The sequence below is a fragment of the Phoxinus phoxinus genome, assembly GCF_949152265.1.
Source record: "Phoxinus phoxinus genome assembly, chromosome: 1".
Lineage (NCBI taxonomy): Eukaryota > Metazoa > Chordata > Actinopteri > Cypriniformes > Leuciscidae > Phoxinus > Phoxinus phoxinus.
Genome location: NC_136876.1, coordinates 26,227,322 through 26,251,801, shown reverse-complemented (window position 1 = coordinate 26,251,801; position 24,480 = coordinate 26,227,322). Strand labels below are relative to the sequence as shown.

Below are 24,480 nucleotides of genomic sequence, written 5' to 3'. Positions count from 1 at the left end.
GAGCACCGCCGGTGGTCCGCCGACTCATTGCTATCTGGGTTATTCCGCCCAATTGCATTTCTTTGCCTGCTCCACCTCGACCAATCGCAAAAGAGGCATGTGGAGTTACTGTATTGAGTCTATTTCTAGCTGATTTGTAGGCATACCCTGGTAATACGCTATAAATACAAGTAATTAAAACAAGCGACTTTAACAACAATGAATGCTGGTGTACGTTGCGAGCGGATCATAATATATCTAGCCTTACTTATTAAAGCTTAATTAAAATAATTGGCTTCAGTTTCCAAAATGATAAAACGTAGCCTATTAGAATTGCCAGACTTATGAAGAGATTGAAAAATGTCTCACGTTGTCGATCATACGATATATATCGATCATATAAGACAATTAGTAATTATCGATAAAATGTCACACGTTGTCGATACGATATATCGATCATATAAGACAATTAGTAATTATGAGATATCATAGGTGACGTATTTGTGGCGTGAGTGCTAGAATATTCAGTATTTTGAAACTAATGATGACATAGGGTGTGGCACTGACCATTTGCGCTGCTTTGCGAAACTGACAAGCATTTTAACATGATTGTGTCGTTTGCTCTAAACTGTAGGCTACAACCAAGACCTGTTTGTTTGTTTGTTTGTGTTTGTTTCGAAAGTAAGTAAGCCTATTAGTCTAACAACAAAAACAAAGATTAAGGCTCCAGTGTCTTAAGAGTCACAAGATAGGCTGACCGCAAAATGAGGAAATGCATTGGAGAAGTGAAAGAAACAATGTCACTCTGCTCACACCGAAAATATTGCCGTTTTAAACAGGCTTATGCCCTTTTTTCCAATCGAAAAAAAACGATTAACTATGGTAAAAAAAAAAGTCATAATCATTATCATGCCATGGACACTTTCTAATATATGGTTCAAAATTAATAGGCTTACATTTATAAAACACTTAGAAAATAACAGAAAACTCTACTTGCTGAGATTCACGTGGGCGAGGCTTTGTGGTAATATGATTCTGCTGCACAACCAACCCAGCAGGTGGCGCTCGAACCACTAAATATCTGGACCGACACACACGAAGGAATTCACCATGGAATTCGCAAATACATCTTCCGTATTCTCTAGTAATATCAGTAGCAAGCAAGCATATTTGGGTGTTTTAAAGAGATTAGCTACATAAGAGGAAGGAATGGGCCACAAAACTAAAAAGGACGTCATACATTCCTTTCAAGTTAACTTCTTCGCTATGGGTCTTTTAAATAAATTTCCATGGGATGTAAGTAGCACATTGACTTGCAACATTACTTACGATCATTTTTAGGTATTTTTTTGTTCCATGAATAACACAAATGTTTTTGTAGTCTTTAGACGAAGAACTTACAACTTCAGACATCATAATGGACATTCTTCAGAAGGTAAAGAAGCTAACGTTACTGTGAAAGTGAACGAATGAGTCAATTAATACAATTAAAGTAACTTTTTTTTACAGACATGTTTGCATCCCATTTGTCTCAAGAATCCCCCCTCTTTAAAATACAGAAGACGCTTCCTAACAGAATTGATAAAAAGGGTTGGCTTTGTTTCTTTACAAAACTTATAAAACATGTTTTACACTTTTTCTACTGATTTTGAGATACTGCTTGTTTTCATGAATAATTATTTTTGTAGCATGAGATGATAGCTGCTGAACCTCTGGATGAACTGTATGACGCGCTAGGAGAGCTCATGTGTGCTCAGGAGGAGGACGTATGCTACAAATCCTACTTTCTGGTAAGTTAGATCATATTAGAACTGGACCTTATTCCTTATAAAAGAATACAATATCAGAAAGTGTTTGATCTCAAAAGCCAACAGGAGATGCGGTTAGTCTAGCAGAGAACGTGGCCCTCATCGCTCAGGGCACCACAGGTCTGGTTACCTGGGAGGCTGCCCTGTACCTGGCTGAATGGGCTCTGGGAAATACACACATCTTCAAAAGCAAGCAAGTCTGACACTTCACAACTCTCTGGTTGATTACATTTGTTGTTTCTTTATATTATATAATTTTATGTTATACGTGAATATATATCCAAAAATCTGAGACAACACTGAAAATCTGGGATTACCGCCATTTAATGTTTGTGAGTGTAATATTTTAGTTTTGAGGGGGGAAAAGAAATGTGTCAAAATGAATTAGAAATACTATTGCTCTGTCATTAATCAAGTACAAAAATACTAATAATCTTAAGTCACGTAAATTGATAATAAAATTAGTTATTATATTCAAATAAACTTAAAAAAAATGTATCATGGGTTCAGCGCAACTGTGTTCAACATTGACAGTAAGAAATCAAATCAGCATATTAGAATGATTTCTGAAATCAGCATATTAGAATGATTTTCTTTGGCGTCACAGGAATAAAATAAACTATTTTAAAATAGAAAACTGCTATTTTAATTTGTAATAAGATTTCACAATAAAGCACATCCTTGGCGAGCATAAGATTTCTTTCAAAAACATATTTAAAAAAATATTACCGACCCCAAACTTTTGAACAGTAGCGTATGAGAAACAAGAACAATGACAAGCTATTTATGAAGGTCTGCATAAAGTTAATTGTTTAAATTATTACATTTATGCTGCCATACATTTACATTTGGGTTGTATTGCAGGACAGTGCTAGAGCTGGGCAGTGGAATTGGACTTACAGGCATTGTAGTATGTCGGTCATCCAGCCTAACCAAATATATCTTCAGCGACTGCCATCAAACTGTGCTTCAGAGGCTGAAGGACAATATCACAAACTCCTTAACTAACTCTGACAGCAACAGTGCATCAGTGAACGTGGAGGAACTGCACTGGGAAAATGTGTCTGAGGAACAGCTGCAAAGAATACAGGCCAACACCATCATTGCTGCAGGTGACAAAACCCAGAGGATATTTTCAAGATTACACGCATTAAGCTACGTTCAAACTACAAGCGACTTTGTCGCTGCAGGTCGCCAGTGGCTGGCAGTTAGGTCGCTAGTGGGCGTTCCCGCTACTGGTTGCCAAGTAATGTTTGTGAGTGACATTCACGGATGTTTCTCCATGTTGTAGACAACAAATCCGTTTTCTTGCCACTACAAACAAACATTTTGGAAGGAAAATTCTAAATATAAATGGAATCAGTATAACATGCATAATATTAAAGGGCACCTATTATGACATTTAAAATGTTCCTAATGTTGTTTAGGGAGTCCCCAACAACAGTTTTACGTGCATGCAATGACAAAAAACACTTTTGTTGTCGTATAATATGCATTTATTTTTACCTGATTTGCTCACCGACTCCCAAATGAATCGTTCAACGACTCGTTTTTCAAACCCCTCCTTTGCGCGACGCTAATCTGCGATTGGTCAGATGACCCAGCAGTGTTTACATAGATAATACTTATTGTTTAACACGGAGTACAATGATGCTTGTATCAATTAAATTGTGTTATAATAATTATTATAGTCCACTGCTTTGTAGTTTGTAGTAAAAAACTAAAAATAAGATAAAGAATGTAATGTTATGTTAGCGAGCATATAGCCCAGAGTTCATATTGTAAAAGCACAATCAGTCTTTGTTTGCATTAGCCCGATGCATAAACATAACGTTTTTACAAAAATAAAAAAAATAAAATGCAGTTACGTTACTACGAGGTATTACTCTATTCTTTAAGACAACTCCGAAAACAACGACAAACACTTCACATATCTCAATACACTTGCCATTGAAGACCTAGAAGCTAAACGGTGCTTACACAACAAACAAAATAATTATTAAGCATGCTACATAAAATATAAAAGCAACAATTATTAATAACACTTACAGGTTGTGATACGGAGGAGGAAGCTGATGCAAATACACTTGGAACTGAACCTTCCTTCAATATCAGCCGACTCGCGAATCCAAGTTTGATTGCATTTAAGTTGGTAAAGCAATCGTCTTGAAAATGGCGCGAGCAAAGCACAAGGCTCAGACTATACTTCTGTGGTATAGTTGTATATATGAATTGTAGCCACTTAGCCTTCAAATGCTCCTCCTTGGGCAGATGAAAATTTTTTGCTTTTGAGTCCCACTTCAGAACACAGCGTCTCGTCGCCATGATATTTTCCCTGCTGGCCTTGGAGCGCAATAAGTGGGCGTATCGTATTCAAATAACTTGACAAGTTGACGTCATCTAGTCAGAGAAAAAGCTTCGGTCTTCTAACGATTCATAAAAATGACTCAGAGTCGACTCTTACTTTTGAAAGACAATAACTTTATATACGGTGCACTTTCATATTTCAAACTTTGCAGGATGTTTTTGTTCACTTAGATCTATGTTACACACTACATGAAAGGTAAATTTCAAAATTCCATAATAGGTGCCCTTTAATGATGAACGAGAAACTGTGAGTGCTTTTTGCCATCGCGGCTATTCAATTGCAACAAACGGGCAAATACCGGTCTATATGGGTTCACGAAATTAATCAAGCTCTGAGTCAGTACTGTGAATACCACTGTTCAACTTATAGAACAGTTTATGACTGCTAAAATTAGCTTCTCGTTCAACTTGACTTTATCAGAGAGTGACGGATAATCACGCGCGCTCCACTGACTTCACTCCTATTGGTTGTCGCTCCCTAAAGTCGCTCTTCATTTGCATAAAGTTAAACAGATCTCAACTTTGTCACGTCGCAAGACACGTCACCGGAAAACGCCCGCTCCCCATTGAAATGAATGGTAACGTGTCGCTTGTAGTGTGAACGCAGCTTTATAGTTTCAAGTGTGATTTATTCTCATTTAATGATTAGAAGGTCTCTGAATAACATATAATGTCTGAGAAGTCTTCAGTAACATTGCTCTATTTGTTTGAACCAGATGTGGTGTACGATCCTGACATAATTGCTTGTTTGGTGAAGCTGCTGAGCAGGCTTCTAAACTGCAAAGTTCAAGAAAACCATCCTGACGTTTACATTGCATCTACTGTACGTAACCCACAGACGTATGACTGTTTCAAGGAAGAATTGGGTAGGTTTCATACTATTAATACGTTTCTATTCCATTACACTATTGGTTTAAAACATTTTCATTATTCCTGATTCTTCATAATAAATTAAACATTTATTTTATTTACAGAAAGGGCTGGACTGAGGCATGTCATCATGAAGGATTCTGTTGCTCAAGTATTTCCATACAACCGAGCCTCCACTATAGAAATGATCAAAATACATGTATGACAAAAACGATCTATTTGTAATAAAGTGTTTATTTACATATTTACAAGGAAAGTGTGCTTTTTAATCTCATATTCAAGTCTTTCCCAGTAACATTGCTGCAATCCTGATTGTCCCATTGTGGGGATAGTTATCTTAAAAATATGTACCCTGTGCAAATACCTGACAGTAACTTTCCATAGAATGGGAGTCAAAGGATTTGAGAGGATGCTACATGAGCCCATCACCTAGATGGTCAGTCGCAGTGCTCTTTGATAAGCGGAAGGACGTTTTTGTCCCAATTCTCATTCCAGCGCTGCTGCCCACTTTCCCTTAGATTCTTCCTGAAGGTGCCCAGTTTCCCATGATCACCAGGGAAGTCTGAAAACAGAAGCTACATAGATACCAGAATTAGCCATGAGCATTTATCACAAGGGATTCAAGATATTGAAGAGAAAAGTCTTGATCTCGAATGTCTTGCCTTTAACTGTTGAGACAGCTCATTGGAGTCTTTGAAAATGAGCCCATTCTCCTCGTGTTTCACCAACTCATGCAAGCTAACAAGATACAGATAATGAGCAGATGTAATTGTTCCCTGCATGACACCTGACATTTGTTAGCATAACAGATCTCACAATCTTACCACTGAAAGTGTATAGCACAGACTGGTAGACAACATCCAAACATGTCAACCACTTTCATCGGAAGGTCAAGGCCACTGGAGGATTTGTGCAAGCAGACCCCAAGATCAGCAGAGCCTGTGCCGAAAAACATCAGAGAACAGCACGCTCATGTAAATGCATGTATTTTAAGCCAAAACAACCAGGACTAACAAAATGTGAAAACCTGACCCTATCAAGTTTAAATGGTTGTTAATGAGTTCCTCGTACCAAGTAAAACTGGATAATCCTCCGCTTCCAGCCATGGAGTGCAAATCTTGACATGTTGAAATTCTTTAGAGTCAATCAGCTTCTTGTAATACTCCTTCTGAGGACCTTTACCTGTATTGACAAATCAAAGTGTTTGAAACATACAAACACAGGCTGAACATTTATACATATTAGACTCAGTGTTGTGTACCTGTAATCACGCAGACCAGTGATGGAAGTTTGTCCTCTTCCTCAACAAACTTCTCATACTCTATTGGAGATGGATAAAAAAATCAGATGTTTGAGATAACAGTCTAATAGGTTTTCAAATATTAAAATATAGTAAAGACATTAATGTTGTAAAATATTATTTATATTAGAATTTAAAATAGCTGTTTTCCCATTTAATCTATTTTTAACATGTAATTGTGATGGCAAAGCTGAATCTTTCAGTGTCACATGATCCTGATTTGCTTTTTCTTATCAATGTTGAAAACTGCTGCTTCTTTTTGTGTGTGGAAACTATAATAAACTTTTTTTAGGTTCTTTGATTAATAGAAAGTTCAAAAGAACACATTTTATCTGGATTTTATTTTATTTCAATGCATCCTTGCTGAATAAACATTATTTGTTTTAAAAAATGTACTAACTTCAAACTTTTGAACAGTAGTGTATATGGAGAGATAAAAATAATAATGACCTTGAAGGGCTTGTAAAAGAATTGAGAAGTCTTCATCCTCTGTTAGAGAACATAAATAATGAAGAGTTAGGACATGTCAATTAAGCGAACAAGGGACAACATCCCTATAGCTGAGTGTAGACGGCACTGACCCGTCCAGCTGGTGCTGCTGATAAGCAGAGCAGGTCGTCCAGCAGAGCGCGTCACAGCACCTGTTTGAGTTTCTCGCTCTGTGAAGGCTGTCAGTTCCATGTGCTCCTTAGTGACATCAGAACTAAGAAGTTATAAAGAGGAACATGTAAAGCACTAATAAAATGACAAAACCTAAATGGGAACCAAGCTGACTGGTATAAACTACTATTTGTGCGACTTCATGGAATAAGAGCAAATGGCTCAACATGAAAATACTTACCAAGGCCTAAATGGTGGATAAACACTGCTCATTCTGACAAAGAGCTCATGTTGAAGTTTCAGAGGCGTTTCTCTGAATATCGATGGTGGCTTGTCATATAATGTGGTTGCCCTACAATTGCAAGATTAATAAACTGGCTTGTCTTGTAAAGAAATGAAAGTTTGATTATTATTACTATTAATATTATTTGATATAATAATGAATAAAAATATACATTAAACATACTCAATATTCCAGTTCTTCCGAAGATCTTCCCTCATTGCGTTAGTGACGCATAAATTATAATCCGAGAAACATCCAAAGAGTTTCTCATACCTGCCAACAACACAAAGCACAGTTCAGACATTTTCCAAATACCACTTCAAATAGCGTCTTTAAGAGATATTTTTCATGTGGTACTTACCATTTTGCTACCTTAACAATTAGATGATTCTCCCCATGAGTAAGCGCCATTATGGTGTATCCATAGTTGTGCCAGTCTATGATGAACTGGTTTCCCCTGAAACAACTGGCCACCCATGCCACTGCTATAGCTGGCAGTCCTGGGGGGTTCTATGGAATGCACAGATGCGACTTAAAATTGTACTTTAAGACATCATCAGATATCGAAATTACTTGATAAAATAGACAGACACCTGCATAAGGATATAGCCTTGGTCTTCAATCTTCATCAACACATAGAACAGCTGGAAAGACTGGAGTATCACCTTTGAAACATACCTGAAAATTTTGGGGCCAACTGAAAAGAAAAGAAAGATTACATTCTTTATATCAGAACGACTGTCCATTGTCTGTTGTGCTTGCGAGTATTCTTATATGTTTGTATTACCTCTAAGCCCCATTAGTTCTGAAATAGGAAGTATGTCTATCCTGTCATCCTCAAGAATGTCTTGATGAGGTTTAGTACCTATGTGAGCAAAATGTCAGTGTTAGAGGTGCTAAGAACTAGCACTGTGACCTTTATAATGCATCTACGTGATTTGTCGTTTATTAGCATGCCTTACAGACATGGGGGCTAAATTTATGGGCATTAGGAATCATGCATAAAAGCAAAAAATGATGCAATGCATGCGTTAAAATGTATATACCAAGAAAGCCAATTAAGGTGACACTGTATCCATGTCTGCTGAGAGAGAGCGCATGATACTGCATGCGAGGACTGCGCCCTATATCTCCCAGCACCAACACGCAAACGTTCAAATGTGCAAGTTCATCTCGTCCCCTTAATCCACTGGCTAGTACAAAAATAAGCACCACTACAGCGACCGGTAGAAGAGCCCACGATAAGCTTAGCCCCGATAAAAGTCCTAAAATAACCAATGAAACTGTCACCACAGCTACTGCCGCATTGGCATCCGCCATTGTGTTTTCCTGATTATGACGTGGCTTAAAGTAGGACATAAAAATTTAAAGAGACACGAACCATAGCGAATACAGTCATATCGTTCGTACATTTTGAAGGGATTTGTCTATCGCTAAAAGTATACAGTTCTTAACAACAAGTGAATTAAACAAACATTTAATTGTAATAATTTTGAATGTCATAATTCACTCTATAGATGTTTTTATTATCATTGCACACATTGTATAACGAAACTAGTGCAAACCTTTAGGTGCTTTACATGCATTAATTCGACAATTATTTACATATGTGAAAAAAAAATATTAGAAACAAAAAAATTAGTAGGCTGTTAAATTCCATAATCCAATAATATAAAAAACAGGTAAAACAAAAATATAATAAACTACTAAAATATTATATTTGCGGCTTGAAATTAGTATTATTAGCCAATTATTATTCCAGATGTTTTTGTCAATGTAGAAAGATGCTTTTCGCAGAGGATGTACAAACAGAGAACCTTAAAGAAAGAAAGAAAGAAAGAAAGAAAGAAAGAAAGAAAGAAAGAAAGAAAGAAAGAAAGAAAGAAAGAAAGAAAGAAAGAAAGAAAGAAAGAAAGAAAGAAAGAAAGAAAGAAAGAAAGAAAGAAAGGTATTTTTAAGCAAAAGCAATAATTCAAGCTGTGGCACCCCACGGTTTAAGGGGACCTGACTGAGTCACGTGATGTATTTGCTTTGTCAAACAGCTTCGCCTTTGAAAAGCTACTGGATAGACCATTAACGATTTGCCCCGTTTTTTTTCCATTCTTAAAGCTCTTAAAATGTGGTTTCCTTTCCTTGTACTTATCTTTCTCTCGTCTACAATTGATTTATCAAACCAGGATGTGATTGATAACATACTTATGAGTTTATCCAAGGGAATCACATACTTTGAAATGCAGGGCAGAAACATCAACCTGGACGGTGTTGTTGGATACATAATACTTCAAGGTAAACCATTATGTTACAGTTTGAATCAATTCAAACAGCCTAAGGTGCTTTAAAGCACGTTTGTTTGAGTGCCATAATAATTCAACTTTTTTATTGATTAGCCTATTATAAGTTTGCAATGTGGAGAACAAAAACATTTATCTTTCATGTAGCTTTTCAAGAGTCTTATTTCAATTGACAGATGTACTTGACACTGGACTCGGTTGTAAAATTAACTGAGCCCAGCTCGTTTCAGGATTGTCGATGATGTTTAATAGAATGTCTATCAGTAATTCGAGGTTCTCCTCGCGCAATCAAAATTGTCTTCTTTTAAGCTATAACCATCTGAATTACTTTTTAAACGAACACTAAAAAAATTGTATGATTATATTTGTGATATGTAAAATCTATTCCGGTTTCTGATATGGTTACTGACACACGTTGTCTGAATATTTGTTGATTTAAAGTAAATAAAAAATCCCACATTTTTAGAACCTCAACGTTTTATGTTGACCTCCTTCTGGAGGGTTCGGTGCTTTATTAGAGGGCTCAAAACCCCCCATAATCTGATGGTTTCGTGAAGTAAATAATCCATCATTGGTTGGTTCACCATTAGGCGTATGTCTGCTTATATAATTCAGCGCAGCTGCGGGAGGCAACACGAACTTGGCCGCATTCGGATTTTCTGAGTCTCTCTCAGCGCGCAGCTGCCGTTTCTATGCTGAAGAGACTGAACAAGAGCCTTTCTACTGCCGTCAACGCTCTTCAGGAGACAGACCCCAATTACTTCAAAGGTAATACTCTTTGAAAATAAACCCTATTCAACATCCAGTCTAATAAGGACATAAAAAACCTGAACTGTTTCTCCTGAGCAGAGTTTGAGCCTATTTTGCACAGCTCCTTTTGGTCCCTGCCTGCAGAATGGGGCTCCACAGACCCCTCGCTGGTTTATACCTCTGTGAGGTCTATGGAGTGCTATGATGAGCACCTGAGTGACAAGTGCATGACTCTCCTTCTAGGAACATGGTAAGACAATTGTAGAATAGAATAAAACTATAACTAAAAAGGTATAAATATCAGTCAATAAGGTAACTGTTATTTTATTGAAAGGAAAGACAATGGAACCCCATGTATTGTGACTAAGTCCTGTAGAGACACAATGACACAGTTTGGATGTCCACACTATTCCCTGTCCCACCAGCTACTGTACTTCATGATAGGAACAATGGTAACCACTCTATTAACCTTTACTATTGTATAAGCAAATGATTGTTTACCTTTTGTTAAAGGAATAGTTCACCCAAAAATAAATATTTACTCTCACCCTCAAGTTGTTCCAAACCTGTATGAGTTTCTTTCTTCTGTTGATCACAAAAGAAGATATTTTGAAGAATGTTGGTAAGCAAACATTTGATGGTCCCAAATTGACTTGCATATTGGGAAAAAATGCTATGGAAGTCAATAGGGACCATCAAATGTTTGATTACCAACATTGTTTAAAATATCTTCTTTTGTGTAGGGTGATTAAGTGATGACAAAATTTTCATTTTTGGGTGAATGATCCCTTTAATAACAGAGAAAGTATAACACATTTCTGGTGTACTCTGAAGTAAATCTGTGTACCTTCAGTCTGACACTTGTGTCCTCAGAAAGGGTGCTCCAGAATGCTTAAGGGGGACCTGAGATTGTCTCGAGTCAACATAACTGTGGAACATTATAAGAGAATCTTCTGCACCAACATGATAAAAAGCAACCAGGACATTTTCAAGAATGGTCTTACTGGCCAAATGCAGGACATCTTCATAGAAAACAGTTAGTATATGCTATAGAGTGAATAAATTAATGGAGAAAAATACTTATAACATCCACTTAATGCATTTTATTATTATTTTTTACAGTTCTTTTATGTGGTTTAGTGGGATTTTCAGACTTCTATAAACTGGACTGGTTACAGTCTATTTTAACATGGCAAGACCAAGAAGTGGGTTGCTTTGGCAAAGAGGGTGAGTTAAATCATGTTAAATATACACTTAAAAATATCCTAATCCTAATGAATGGTTTAAATTACCTTTTAAACGGTCAATTGCGATATTGTTTCCCCCTCCCTTCAGAGGACATCTCCCAGATCTTTGAGGAATTTTTGGATGCACCCCACAAACGGGTGAAAAGAAGGGAAAAAACGCTGACAGGTGTTAGTTTGCTCTTAACATGTTAACTGTTAACATGACACAGTTATACTGTCTGAAACTAACTCGTATACGTTTCTTTTCATAGATGGCTGCTCAAGTCATATGACAGGAGTTGCAGTGAGCACATTAGGAGGTTTTCTCAACTATTACCTTTCAGAGCAGGACATAACGAAGAGACCCTTAATTTAAGGGCCATGCTTAACGAGATAATGGTCCCAGAACCCGATTTGCTTCTTTATCAGGCTTTAGATGTATTTGGTATTTATTCTTCCCTCTATGATCACTTCTCTGTGAATGTGTGGTAGATTTAATGCTGTCTAGGTGAAAACAACATGCTGCAAAGAAGGGCAAAATAGCCAGGAAAACATTTACAGGAAAATACCTTTTAATAAAATCAAATTAACAAAATGTATACTTTATAATAAATAAAGAAAATCTACTATGATGCAGTATTTATTCTGAGGAAAAATAACCAAACTGTACAATTGCAATGCCTCCCATGTTAATGCGTTGAGCATAAAAGGTTAAAAAGAGGCATCATTTTAACATGAACATAGCTTAGTTTAAATGAAAACAAAAATGCCTTTCTTTAGTTAATATTTTCTCTTTCATGTTTGGAGGGAGTGAACCCCTGTGGGCTCATTATTACAGAGAATGCATGCTTAAAAATGCATGTTTGACTTTAGTCCAGACACAGCATGATCTCTCAAAAGCTGCTTAGAAAGTAGCCATGTTGAAATGTCTTATTAGTCAAACCACCATCTATGCCAGTGAGAAAACTGTGGTCTGTGACGAATATTTTCCAATATCTTGTTCTAATATAGATATTTGATGTGTGAGGATTACTCATTCCATCCTGTGACTTCATAGAAGAGAGCTTTTATCAGGCGAGATTCATATGTGACGGTGTTTTTGCCAATGTGCATGCGGTCCTCCTCCAGAGGCTGCTCTATGATGGCAGGCACATCTTTACCGTACACTAGAGGGGAGGGTTGAAAAAGTAATTAGTCCCGTGGAGAATCTCAGGATTGAAAATGAATTAGCGTCTCAGCTTTCAAAAAACAGCATTTCATCCCCACTGATTTAAACAATCAAAACAACAGTGAACTCATAATCACTGGATTAGATGTTGATGCTTTCCGTATTACAGGAGGATTATAGATTTGCACTGGCACAGTCCTGCTACATTTGAATACAGAACCTGTTTTAGAGGGACTATCTGTGGGATCAGACCACTTCTTTAGAGGAAATACTTACATTCACAGTGCTCAAGGAACTGAATGCACTCTTGCACCACTGGATCCCTGAGCATGATCATGTGTTTGGCGATGTTTTCCAGTAGTGAGAGAAAACATCTCTTAGCATAGAACCACGTGTCTGTTCCAAGCTAAAAACACAGGACGTCATTGTCATATAATATCACATGGCAATCACATCAGTAAAACCAGAAAACATCGGTTGAACTTGAGGCTAAAGACCTTGCCATCCTAGGAAATTTAACATGTTTAGAAAGCATCTAACCAAACATGATTTTTGGGGTGGGATTTAAATGTACATATTCAGTACAGACTCCTGGGTGACAGGAGACCAAAGGCAGTGATAGGGTGCAAAAGGAAGTGCAGTAGCACTCCAGTGTTGTACATCTGCTACAGTGTCATGAGAGCGAGAATGCTGATGTCTTTGAGTAACACTGTTTATGCAGCTGGATACAGTCAAGACCTCTTCAATAGATATTTGTGAATACACAAAAATAACATGTTGAGGATGCTAACTGAGCTAGACTAAGAGAAATACAGCAAGTAAGGAATATGAAAGTTTATGTGCTGTCTGAACACACTAAAAATGGCTTTTATTAAAAACATTAAATTCAATATTGATTACCTTTTTGTTGTATGGCTCAAGACTCTTTATGACACGAGAAATACCAAAGTCATAGTTCCCCTTAGCACAGTACAAAGTCCTGTAAGAAATAAGGTATTATAAGTATTACAGATAATCATTCTAATATGCTGATTTGCTGCTAATTTCTTTTCTTTTCTTTTTATAAATGTTGATAACAGCTGCTTAATGTTTTTGTGGAAACCATGATATTTGTTTTCAGGATTAGGAAAAGGAAAAAAAAAAGTTCAATTTGAATTAGAAATCCTATCTTTTTAAACCGTCTCCTTTGGTCAATTAAATGCACCTTTCTGTCTTAAGTATTTATTTTTAGTAGAAAAAAAAAAGATACAGACCACAAACTTTTAAACGGAAACGATTTTAAATTTCAGAAAGTAAATGTAAAGTGAAAAATAGTACCTGTACATACTGGATTAGATACATTGTGTTATTATGGGTTGATTTAACACAAGTATGTAAAAATATTGTACGTACCCGATTACAAGGTTTACAATACACAGATGAAAGACTTTTTTGTCTGGCTCTTCATAAGAGATCTGCTCCTCTTCTTTCTCGATCTTCCTCATCAGTTCCTCTGCCTGTACACACACAGAAGGTGGACCAGAAGGTTAAAATAAAATGAAATAAATAAAAAAACACAGAAAGAGAAAAATCTGATCAAACAAGGCTGCTCCAATTAGTATCAATATTTATATTGAAATCAGATTGAAATTTTTACCTCTTCATTTTGGCTGGTCATGATGTATGACACGCACAGGTTAGCAAGAACAATCGCACTAACGTTAAGGATCTACGGGACAAAATGTGACAATCAATTTCAAGGATTCTAATAACATACACTCTCTTCCAAAGAAAAAGAAGAGGAAGCATCATGCTGCAAACTCCATGCAGTCACACAGCAAGACTCCAAGAGTCACAGATCGTTTTACCGAGGGTTTTGTTTTGCAGGGACACTCTTGAATGTTACACAGTTCCAGCTAGCAAGCAGAGGAGCAAAGAACATGTTTTCATTTGAAATGTTAAGATTTGTTATATAATTGTCTGCTGTGCCAAGTACTTCAACATGGAAATGTGACCCACCGTCACAGGAAATCTTATACACAATAAATCCATGAGTCATCAAAGAATGAACTACATGTCTTCAGATTCCCTCTTGAGTTCAGTGTTATCAGTGTTATTCTAATTGGTTTAAAAACACATCTGGATCCTACTGTTTATGCTAAATACTACTGGTTGTTTTTTAATGACCAATCCAAATACAAATATCTGCAGATATACATAGAAATTATGAAATGTCACAAATTTTAAACAATATTTATATAAAAAAAAGGAACAAAATCTATTTTCAAACTAGATTCTTACTAAACTATACTTCTGATTTTCTAAATTACTATGATACTACAGAGTGCAGACTTTCTGAGGACTGACTTTATTTTCGTAAGTTACCATACTTATTTTCATCTAAAAGAAAAGCGCATTCAGCAATATCATACTTACATTATCATAATGCTTCTTAACGATGGGCTCATAGAAACCAATGGCTTCTTTATATTTGTTATCTTGCATGAAGAGCACATGAGCAACATTAAGTTTCCAAGTATCATGCTCATTGCAGAACTCCAGTGACTTGTGGAAGATCTTTTCCACCATGCTGTAGTTATCACGGTTCCAGTAGATTTTGGCCTGTGCCATTAGCACAGGTATGTACCTTAAAAAAAAGTAAAGAAAAACACTGAAACGTATTTAAAACGTACAGTGACCATTTTACATTCATTTACATAAATGAAGTAAGGAACAGAAATCTATGAAGCTTTAGTAATCTCTTCTTATGAAAGTTGCTTTGGATAAAAGCCTCTGCTAAACGCATAGATGTAATAATGTAAATGATACCTCTCAAGAACCTCGTCATAGTCTTGGACATGTTTTTTTAAGGATTCGTCATCCCGATTATGCCTTGCTTCCTGCACCTTAAAAGGAAAGAGATTTTAGTTTCTAAATTCTAATTAGCTTTGATTTAATGGTGTATTCAGGGAGTCATATTTGACACAAGCAGACATAAATACAGTGAATTCTTATAAGGGAAAATGCTAAGCTGTAACCTGTTTTGTAACCTTGCGTAGTTGCTCAGTCAATTTCCCAGCAATTTCATCAAATTTTCGGAAAGCCTACATCACATACAAAGTTAAATTCATTAAAAAACAAATACTCACTAGGTACTTGCCAACTCAGAAAACTCTGCAAAAGATCACTTACTTCCTCAGGTGCTGTCTGGCATGTGATCATGGCATCCAAGAACTCATAGAGGTACTATAAAGGAGAATACAAAAAATGAGCCCAATAGTCTTGATGCGAGTTCGGACCGATATGTCAATATGAATGAGGAAGCTCTGTAATTATGACCTGGTGTGTTATTACTTGCAAATGCCTTATGGCCACAGGAATCAATGTAGATATTACTGGAATGACTATCTGGGCTAATAGAAAGTAGAGACTTGTTTCTACATGATTGCATTTTCTAATTCTAAAATTGCTAACTGTGCACATACAACAGAGCTGATGGGAAATAGAATTGCTATGAAATCATTTCTGCTTTACCGGTGTGAGAAACGTGTAAGTGAGATGAGCATTTTCAGCCAAGACATCTGCGGCCAGGTCAAAGTACTATAGACGGAAAAAGCAAATAAATCTCACTTCTTGAAAGAAAAATACAATACAGTTTCTTTAAAGCTGAGTTGCATAATTTCTATGCCACTAACCAATCGGTTTCCTAAACACTCATCAATGGAGTACGCTCACCTCATATTTACAGTAAAGCAGTAATAAGTTGCCAAAAGTTATAGGAGGGAAGGGGTTTTGCTGAAGGAGAAAAGCAAGTTTCTCAAAACCCTCTGTGGGCTTGGCGTCAATGTTCATTAGGGCCTGGTTGTGAAGAGTGACTGGATCCAGCTCCTAAATGTAAAAAACATAATCATCATTACTATGGTTGATAGACTTCAAAAATAAAAGCATTTCTTACACATAGAAAGAGACAAAAAGAGCAAAATAAGGATAACTGCTATTGACATAAATTAGCTTTAAATTGTCATGCTGCTGTATGTACTAATGGTAAACCATCACAGTGACATTTTGGTACACTAGAGGGCAGTATATGTTCGCTTGTGCATTTCTCAAAAGAGATATGCATGGAGAGTTATTTATCAATAAACTAACAGTGAAATTGCACTGTATTATAGTTAGTTCAATCCAAAATCAGTTAAATAAGAATGAAATAGCATAACCATGTGAATATTGTATAGCATTTGCGCTGGTGCATTCCTTGCGCTAGTCCTAGCTACAGATGCAGTGTTTAAAAATAACTGTCCTGCGGGAAGAAAGAGTGTATTTAATGAGTGCTTATGTAAGATGGATCACTGTTTGGACTCATTAACTTTTAGGTGCCAGCACAAACTAGCACAAAAACATGTCCCTGCAGCCCACCATCATTCCAGCCAGCAGGTGTGGGCTTACCAGCTCTCACAATACAAACCCCTGCAGAAAAGGATTAAACCTGCACCGGAATCACAATAACAGCAAATTCCCAGTGCATAACTACAGACAATCTACAAAGTATTTGGGAAAACTAAACTTATATTTGTGCTATTCAAGTAAAACTGACTTGGTCGTTTTCTTTCTTCTGAAATGGGCGACACATGGTCTGTCAATATAGGATAAAAGTTATGCATGTGTGCATGTGAACTGACATGCCTATGACATTGATTCACAAAAAGCTATCCTGCAAGAGTGAGCACGCTCAGATCAAACAGCATAACTAATGAAGAAAATATTCTCTTGACAGGCATCTCATCTTATCCGGCAGCCTTTGTTTTCGGCATTGCTACAGAAATGAGAAGAACTAAATCACCTGGAAATATACTGTAATAAAATAGTAATGTGCTATGAATACATTGACAGGTGCTTTTGGTGGTCAGATTACAATCGGACAGCACTTGAATACATTTAAAGTCAAGTGTAAATCAGATTGTGCGTGGATCTCTGAAACCACCTTCGGAGAGATGGTTTCTGATTTCAATTGACGAAGTATAAATGCCACAAGGTATAAATGCAAATGCATTTTGATTAAAGCAATATCTAATGATCACGTTGATTAAATAACATATGATGAGGTGGTGCTACAAATAATAATGATCCATCACTTTGATGGACTAGGTTGTAAATCTTTTCATCATGCTCTATTTTTATCAGTCTTTAAAGAGCTTTTGCAGCGTCTTCTCTTTTTATTCTGCTTTCAAAATATGAATAAGTCAACAGACACTGAGGTCTTGCAATCTGCTCGCCCAATTTAATGAACAATATCCCATAAATTATTTCACTGGACTACACTTAAAATCTCTAATTTCTCTCCCCAAATACTTGCTCATGTTTCCCTCATGATCTGTTTTTTTTTTTGCAGGAGCACTTTAAATGTACCTTTTTCTTCTGATCTAATCCCTATAAGCATCCTTTACTTTTTAGCGGGACAGCACAATAGACCAGATGCTTTATGGAAAAAATTACTGTAATGCATTTCTGTTTTAAAAATTCTGTAAATGGCAGAAAACACATGGTAAATGCAACCTCTGATTCAATATGTAAGTGCTGTTTTCCTAAATAATGGATACGTGCGAACAGACACATTTGAATGCAATTCTGCTAAACAATATTCAGAAACTATCCGGATAGGAAATGCATGCGAATGCCAAGTGTCAAGGTGGCAAAGTGTTACCACAGAGGTGATATTTTTAGTACCTCTTCTGATCTGGGGGGCATGTCAGTCAGTGCTTCTTGTGCTGCAGCATCTGCAAAACAGATTTAGAGATAAGAGGCCAGTATCACTGAATTACATTCACTGAAGTTCAATAGTAGTAAGTGCTAGAGTAAGCAGTCAAAACAGAGCATTGTATCACCCCATGCAAAATCTTGCACAAAGGCACTTGGCAAAACACTGCATCCTGGGAGGCCATAGATCCTTCTAATGGATTTGCAGTTTATTATACGCTATGAATAAATAGAGTGCACATCAAAAAGTATATGATAGGAAGGCGCCAAAGTGAAACATCATGTCGGATGGTTTATCTATACTTACAGTTCTTCAGCTGGTATTCAATAGCTGCTTTCAGATTAAAGGCTTCAATCAAAGCGGTTTCATGCAGGACAAGGGTGTTGCCGACACTTCTTACATCAATGCCTTCTGTTGTCATTCCAATACTGAGTTCTATAGACATAAGAATCATTCACTAAAATTAACTGTATTACATTGCACATCTTAAAATATTTTCTGTCACACATACCTGGATGCTCTCTGATTCCACGCTCAATAATTTCCGCAATATATTTGAGTGCTGAAGCGTACTGCTTTAAACTGTAGTAACAGAGTGCTATATTGTATGTCAGATCTGTAAAAGAAAAAAACAATCAGACATAGTCCAGGACAGCTAGTTTTAGAAAACATCACAGTGTGTCAGAATCTCTCCATACCGCATTCATTTCCATAAAAATCTAAATTACTACCTTTACGCAGTGTGGTCAACCAGTCAATGTTATGTTTTGTTACTCTTGGCAAAAAAATGACTGGGAGAGACTAGTTTGTCTGTTTTGTCTATTACGCTCCTGCATGTAGACACCACAAACACACACAGTTATAATTCAACGGAACCAGTGCTAAAGAAGCTCATGCTCACCTGGCTGGTAGCCCAGTACGTTCATGGAAGACATAAACTTTTTGCAAGCCTCTTCATACTCGCCCTCCTTATAAAGCAAACACCCGAGATCCACATCGTAGTCTGGATCATCCTGAGGCAACTGCTCAACCAGAGTCTGGAGAAGCAACACCAAATATTCCAACCAAATAAACAGTCGTTCATGTGGTCAGATGGTGATTCATTTTCCACATGGAAGAAGGAGAGGGTTTGGAATGGAATTAGGGTTCAAAAATGATGGAAGAAAGAAAGATGTTACCTTTGCTCCCGAAAAATCTTCCTCTCCATATTTAATGGCAGCTTGCAGTTTGATCATCTGTTTAGAAATGTTTCATTATTTTTTTAAATATTATTATTTTTTAAAGGGGATACAATGTGACATGTTATGATCTTCACAGTAAACAAAAAAAGAACTGTTATTTTAACTGACACTACTGTTTTAAAATGTGGGGTTGGTAAGATTTTTTAAATGTTTTTAAAAAATAAGACCCTTATGCTCACCAAGGCTGCATTTATTTAAAAAAATGTGGGGTTTCTCCTCTGATCTTTACAGATGCTGAGCTTCTTTGTGACTTTAGTCACTCATGATGAATCTTCTAACATTTTTCATTAAAAGCTAAATTTAAAAATCTAGGACACCTTGTAGGAATCCCAGAACTGTGGAGACACATGTGGAATACTCCTCAAAATAAACAAAAATATGCAATTAAAAAATTAACAAAAACCTCTTTTTGTGACAACTGCAGTTTCGAGATAGATGGTCACATCTACAAATTGAATGCAACAAGCATCTCAATAACCTGTGCTGCAAAACTGCAAAAAAGTGTTAAGGTTCTTTGCAGATGGGACAAAACTTTGTGTTACCTTAGTATGACTAGCTGTGCTGTCTAAGAGAAAAGTAGCCTTCATAGCCTCTGGGAATGCACACGCTCCATATAGAGACTGGGCGTAGTAAAGTTTGTAGTCTTCCACCTCTGGGTGAAGCTGTGTCAGCTGTTCATAACACTCTGCTGCATTAGTAAAGTCCTGCATGTGATAGTAGCAGTAGCCTAGGAGAGACAGAGCAGCCCTGGACTGGACATAAACAGAGAGAGGTTGTCAAATCAAATATCAATTTGGAATATTGATAAAGGAATATATATATATATATATATATATATATATATATATATATATATATATATATATATATATATATATAGCGCAAAGGACGTTTGATTCAATGTAAAGAATGAGTCCAGTTTGACTCCTGTAACTTACTTTAGTGTGTTTCTGATGTTCTTTGCTCAGAATATGAATTGCGTCTCCATATCGCCCTTCTTTGATCTTATAAAGAAAGAAATAAGGATTAGTAAAAAAATCCAATAATTTCGATAAAACGACATGCAAATAATCATAATAATATTCGATAATAAGCAAGCAAACAGCTAAAGAGAACAGTGGTAACTAAGCTAGCCTGTTAGCTTGTGCAGCTAATCACTGACCATTTTGTACACGGTGGCCGTGTATTCGCCGTCTTTAATCGTTGTTAGCGGCATTATCGAACACAATCGATACATATAGCGTTATCCCATAAACAAAAACGTCAAGATTAATAAAGTTAAAGATGCAACCTTCTGTGTTTTCAGAGACACGACGCAACCGTCCTGTCGCTTAGCAACCGTTTCAAAACCGGATGTGACATATACATCATTTATTATTCTGCAGAGGCTGAAAGACATCTTATTTATGCTTCAATCTTTTTGTCATAAGACACAGCATTGTAATATGCTGTAAATGTCTTTATTTCATATAGGCTATAAACAATTATACACAAACAAAACTCAAATTCCAGACATACTTTTATTTGTTGTTTGTGTGTTTGTTTTTAACGACATGGCCAGATTCTGTGGCATTTTACATGGAGACTATATCAGGTGTTGACAATTTATTTTTGCTAAAAACTGTCAAACCATATTTCCATACAGACCTTTGAAATGAGAGGCTCTCTTTATAAATCTCTACTAAAAAATATATATAATAATGAGTCAGGCTACAAAACAGCAGCAAACAAACAAAAACGAGAGCAAAGAATGTGCAATACAATTTTTCTTTTTGTATCATTTGACATATGGCAATGACAGAACACACTCTAAAAGTGCATGCTAACTTTATTGGTTAAGCACAGAAGTCACAAATAAGCAATCAAATCCTTACAGAACTATTTGAACCTCAAGGGAGAGTTTTGACATTCAAACCATAGTGGCTTGCTCATACAAGCCAAGTGTTTGGAAAAGATGTGTGTGGTGAGGGAATGTTTTAAAACAGGAGGGAGTGTTTTTCAGTCTTGGGACAGACTGGTGCAGCTACCCAGTCACAGAACTGCAGGGGCACTTGAAAAGAGCACATCTTCCCAAACTCTCTGACTGGTAAGTAAACATGTGTATATTATAGACATGCACAGTTCTATAATTCCAAGAATCTAGACTGTTTTGGCTCTTCGTATCAGTTTAAAATTTCATAAAACTTTTTAAATGCATATTATATAACATGTTTTATAAAATGTAGCTTTCTTACAGACAAAGAAAATTTCATGCACAGCTACCAAGCAAGTCGGCACAAATTGTGCCCTGAAACCAAATACAGTGTTTATGCACCAATATTATTTTTAGTAGTTTAGTAGTGATCAATAGTGAGTTTAGCACAGGGCTTGATTTATCTCTCAGTAAACACATCATCTGCTTAGAGTAGAGGAAAAGACCTGGGCAGTCATTTCAAAATTTTCTTGGGGAAGAAATTTGCTTTCACATAATCTTTTTTTGGTTGTCGACTACTTGTGCAGGAAACTAGGATGAGTTTCAAAGTGAGCCTGTTGTTCCTGACCGTGGTCGTAGTCTGTGGTCAGAGGAGACGCATTGCAAAAGAGGAGTGGAACTACCGTGATGGCTGTGAGCGGATTTCTTTTTGTTTAATAAAAGACACACTGGTTCATTTATGCATTTATATGTTTTACTGCTATATGCTATGAAGTATGGTTTCACAATTTTTTTATTCATATGAACCTAAAAAATACCGCTAGGTAATATTACTGCTTTTTCGTCTGATAAACATGTAAACTATATTGCGGTTCCTCAGCTGAGAAAGTAAGCATGCGAGGAGTAGCAAATCTGACTCAAGTGCTTGATGACTGGAGGTTTGACATCCTGAACCAAGTTAAAGGACTCCTGCAGAACGACCATCAGTCATTGCTGCCTGACTACTCCAGGTAGACTTTCATGAGGTTCAATGTGTTACATCAAACTCTCAGATTCAGGCATTCTTTCTTTCCACAGCCAGAAAACAGCAGGAACACAACATTGTTATTTTGGTATCTGCAGTTATGTTAAAATGTCGACTGTGTTCTTTTTTAGAGCTGAACTTTTCATTATACTGAAAACTAGCAAAATATTTTATGTGCTTAATGGGGAACTTCCTGGCTCCTTATGGTTTGGAAACTAGTCAGCTTCATATTCCTCAAAGTACCAGCGACTGTGCTATTGTGTTATTGATTCTCATATTTCTTTCTCTCTTTAACTCTACCCAGGATCCAACCTCTCTCTGAGGCACTAGATGACTTGTACAAGGAGTTCAATGCCCTGAAAACTCATCTTGGTGAGCTGACCGATAAGTTTGGTCCATTGGAAACCTTTATCGATGAACTGAAGACAGAGAGGGCCAGCGCGAGCGCAGCACCTGCTAACCCGGTGCGCAGACGGGTCACTAAGAAGATGCCTGTTGTCTCCTAGAAAGCTCTGCGCTTGAGTAGAGTTGGATCTCTCTTAACAGCAAACGACTATCATAGATTCGTTTGGCAGTCTTTCTTTGAGCTTCTCTCTCTTTTGGTGTCCTGTTGCTGTATGTTGCTGGGAAACAGATAATAAACACTATGCTGAACTGAATGTCCCTCTATGTGGTTTATCTGAAAGCAGCAATTTAAAATGTGACAGCCAGCACATAATTAAGGTTGCAAAAAATAAAGGACATAGCTGTTACCACGGGACTTATTTTTAGAATACTTCTATTACTCCTAATCAAAAAGAAACAAACATATGCATTTGTTATTTAGCACAAGAGTATTAAATTTCACTGACTTGAATCTGTAGTTGGAATTAGTCTATGAGTATATTCAAATATGCATGACTGTCAGTGAAGTGATATGTGCATTTGCAGCTCTCAAAATGATCAATGACTCATGCAGGTATAAACTGATTATGTACAAGCTAAGAACATTTCAGGAACAAAATAAATTGTGTTTTTCCCATTGTGTATTTATGCTTATAATCTGATGAGCATGGTAATTAGATGCTTAATATCTCTTGGCTCATATTTGCCATCTCATGTAAGCTATAATAAATTCAGTTGCATTCACTCCTAAGTTTCAGTGTGTTAGCTAACTTTTGACATTATCTATCTATCTATCTATCTATCTATCTATCTATCTATCTATCTATCTATCTATCTATCTATCTATCTATCTATCTATCTATCTATCTATCTATCTATCTATCTATCTATCTATCTATCTATCTATCTATCTATGCATGAATTAAGAAGACCATGGCAGCATTAGACAAAAGGTAAATTTTCCTTTTTGACTTAATTACTATAATTGAAAATGTACATCCTCATTAGAGTAAAACATGTATAAAAATAAGAGTCAGCGTTATCATTTATTGACTCTGTCACAGTTTTGTAATCAGAGCTCCCCACTCAACAGCAAACCTGCATACAGAGGCCTAATTACACATTTGAACATCAAAGCCAAATAATATTTTTCATTGCATAGATCAAAAATGATCAAAATTCAAATCAAATAGAGTAGTTTTATATTTTTTATATAACGCAAAGACATTCTTTCATTCGTTAGGTGTGTCTAAAGTGTCCAAATACATTTCGTGTCCTTACATAAACTATACACACAAGGCCTCATTTATGAAACAATTTATGTAAATTGTTCATAAAACCATTATTACGTAAATTGTTGCATTTAATTCAATACAACAATTTTTTGTGAGTAGTTTTACAACTGATTTACAAAAATATTCTGCTTGTGTTTCACAGACCAAAGACTGTGATTCTTAAATGTGACCACCAGGAGGAAATGCAGTGTTGTGTCTCTGGGTATTTATTACGTAAAAAGGGGTTAGGACACTGTGGCCATGAAGTC

General features: G+C 36.5%; 5 protein-coding genes across 8 annotated transcripts; 3 read left to right on the top strand and 2 right to left on the bottom strand.

Moving 5' to 3' along the window:
- The first annotated feature begins 45 nt into the window (after positions 1-45).
- Positions 46-5,254, top strand: eef2kmt (eukaryotic elongation factor 2 lysine methyltransferase). The gene is made up of 8 exons (XM_079635981.1): positions 46-1,275; positions 1,361-1,414; positions 1,489-1,569; positions 1,668-1,769; positions 1,847-1,980; positions 2,652-2,899; positions 4,871-5,020; positions 5,129-5,254. The coding sequence occupies exons 1-8, from the start codon at positions 1,189-1,191 to the stop codon at positions 5,227-5,229; spliced, it is 957 nt and encodes a 318-aa protein (XP_079492107.1). The 5' UTR covers positions 46-1,188; the 3' UTR covers positions 5,230-5,254.
- A 195-nt stretch (positions 5,255-5,449) lies between these two features.
- On the bottom strand, positions 5,450-8,556 carry alg1 (ALG1 chitobiosyldiphosphodolichol beta-mannosyltransferase). Its single transcript, XM_079635968.1, has 13 exons — positions 8,254-8,556; positions 7,995-8,072; positions 7,801-7,904; positions 7,569-7,717; positions 7,391-7,480; positions 7,166-7,276; positions 6,906-7,027; positions 6,775-6,813; positions 6,286-6,345; positions 6,096-6,206; positions 5,849-5,963; positions 5,687-5,762; positions 5,450-5,599 (listed from the first exon to the last, which is right to left on the bottom strand). The coding sequence occupies exons 1-13, from the start codon at positions 8,525-8,527 to the stop codon at positions 5,462-5,464; spliced, it is 1,467 nt and encodes a 488-aa protein (XP_079492094.1). The 5' UTR covers positions 8,528-8,556; the 3' UTR covers positions 5,450-5,461.
- Positions 8,557-9,196: 640 nt separating this feature from the next.
- Positions 9,197-12,048, top strand: cUnh16orf89 (chromosome Un C16orf89 homolog). Of its 2 annotated transcripts, XM_079613327.1 has the most exons (8): positions 9,197-9,493; positions 10,114-10,266; positions 10,348-10,498; positions 10,583-10,700; positions 11,122-11,284; positions 11,371-11,475; positions 11,584-11,661; positions 11,747-12,048. In XM_079613327.1, exons 1-8 carry the CDS (start codon positions 9,325-9,327, stop codon positions 11,848-11,850), a joined length of 1,041 nt encoding a protein of 346 aa, XP_079469453.1. In that variant the 5' UTR covers positions 9,197-9,324; the 3' UTR covers positions 11,851-12,048. The 2 variants fall into 2 exon arrangements, with proteins under 2 accessions (XP_079469453.1, XP_079469452.1); XM_079613326.1 differs by having other exon boundaries at positions 9,222-9,493; positions 11,371-11,661; positions 11,747-11,994.
- A 455-nt stretch (positions 12,049-12,503) lies between these two features.
- Positions 12,504-20,970, bottom strand: ift70 (intraflagellar transport 70; the record flags this gene model as incomplete). Of its 2 annotated transcripts, none has more annotated exons than XM_079613313.1 (19): positions 20,780-20,970; positions 20,556-20,621; positions 20,160-20,369; positions 19,555-19,611; positions 19,278-19,413; positions 18,888-18,992; positions 18,683-18,811; positions 18,346-18,395; positions 16,357-16,509; positions 16,156-16,221; positions 15,814-15,867; positions 15,660-15,725; positions 15,451-15,527; positions 15,058-15,268; positions 14,279-14,350; positions 14,035-14,138; positions 13,543-13,621; positions 12,919-13,048; positions 12,504-12,640 (listed from the first exon to the last, which is right to left on the bottom strand). In XM_079613313.1, exons 1-19 carry the CDS (start codon positions 20,852-20,854, stop codon positions 12,504-12,506), a joined length of 1,977 nt encoding a protein of 658 aa, XP_079469439.1. In that variant the 5' UTR covers positions 20,855-20,970. The 2 variants fall into 2 exon arrangements, with proteins under 2 accessions (XP_079469439.1, XP_079469440.1); XM_079613314.1 differs by having other exon boundaries at positions 15,451-15,521.
- A 636-nt stretch (positions 20,971-21,606) lies between these two features.
- LOC306998944 (uncharacterized protein) lies at positions 21,607-23,682 on the top strand. Of its 2 annotated transcripts, none has more exons than XM_079613342.1 (4): positions 21,607-21,703; positions 22,117-22,222; positions 22,410-22,539; positions 22,858-23,682. In XM_079613342.1, the coding sequence occupies exons 2-4, from the start codon at positions 22,126-22,128 to the stop codon at positions 23,057-23,059; spliced, it is 429 nt and encodes a 142-aa protein (XP_079469468.1). In that variant the 5' UTR covers positions 21,607-21,703; positions 22,117-22,125; the 3' UTR covers positions 23,060-23,682. The 2 variants fall into 2 exon arrangements, with proteins under 2 accessions (XP_079469468.1, XP_079469469.1); XM_079613343.1 differs by having other exon boundaries at positions 21,609-21,703; positions 22,104-22,222.
- The last annotated feature ends 798 nt before the right edge of the window (positions 23,683-24,480 follow it).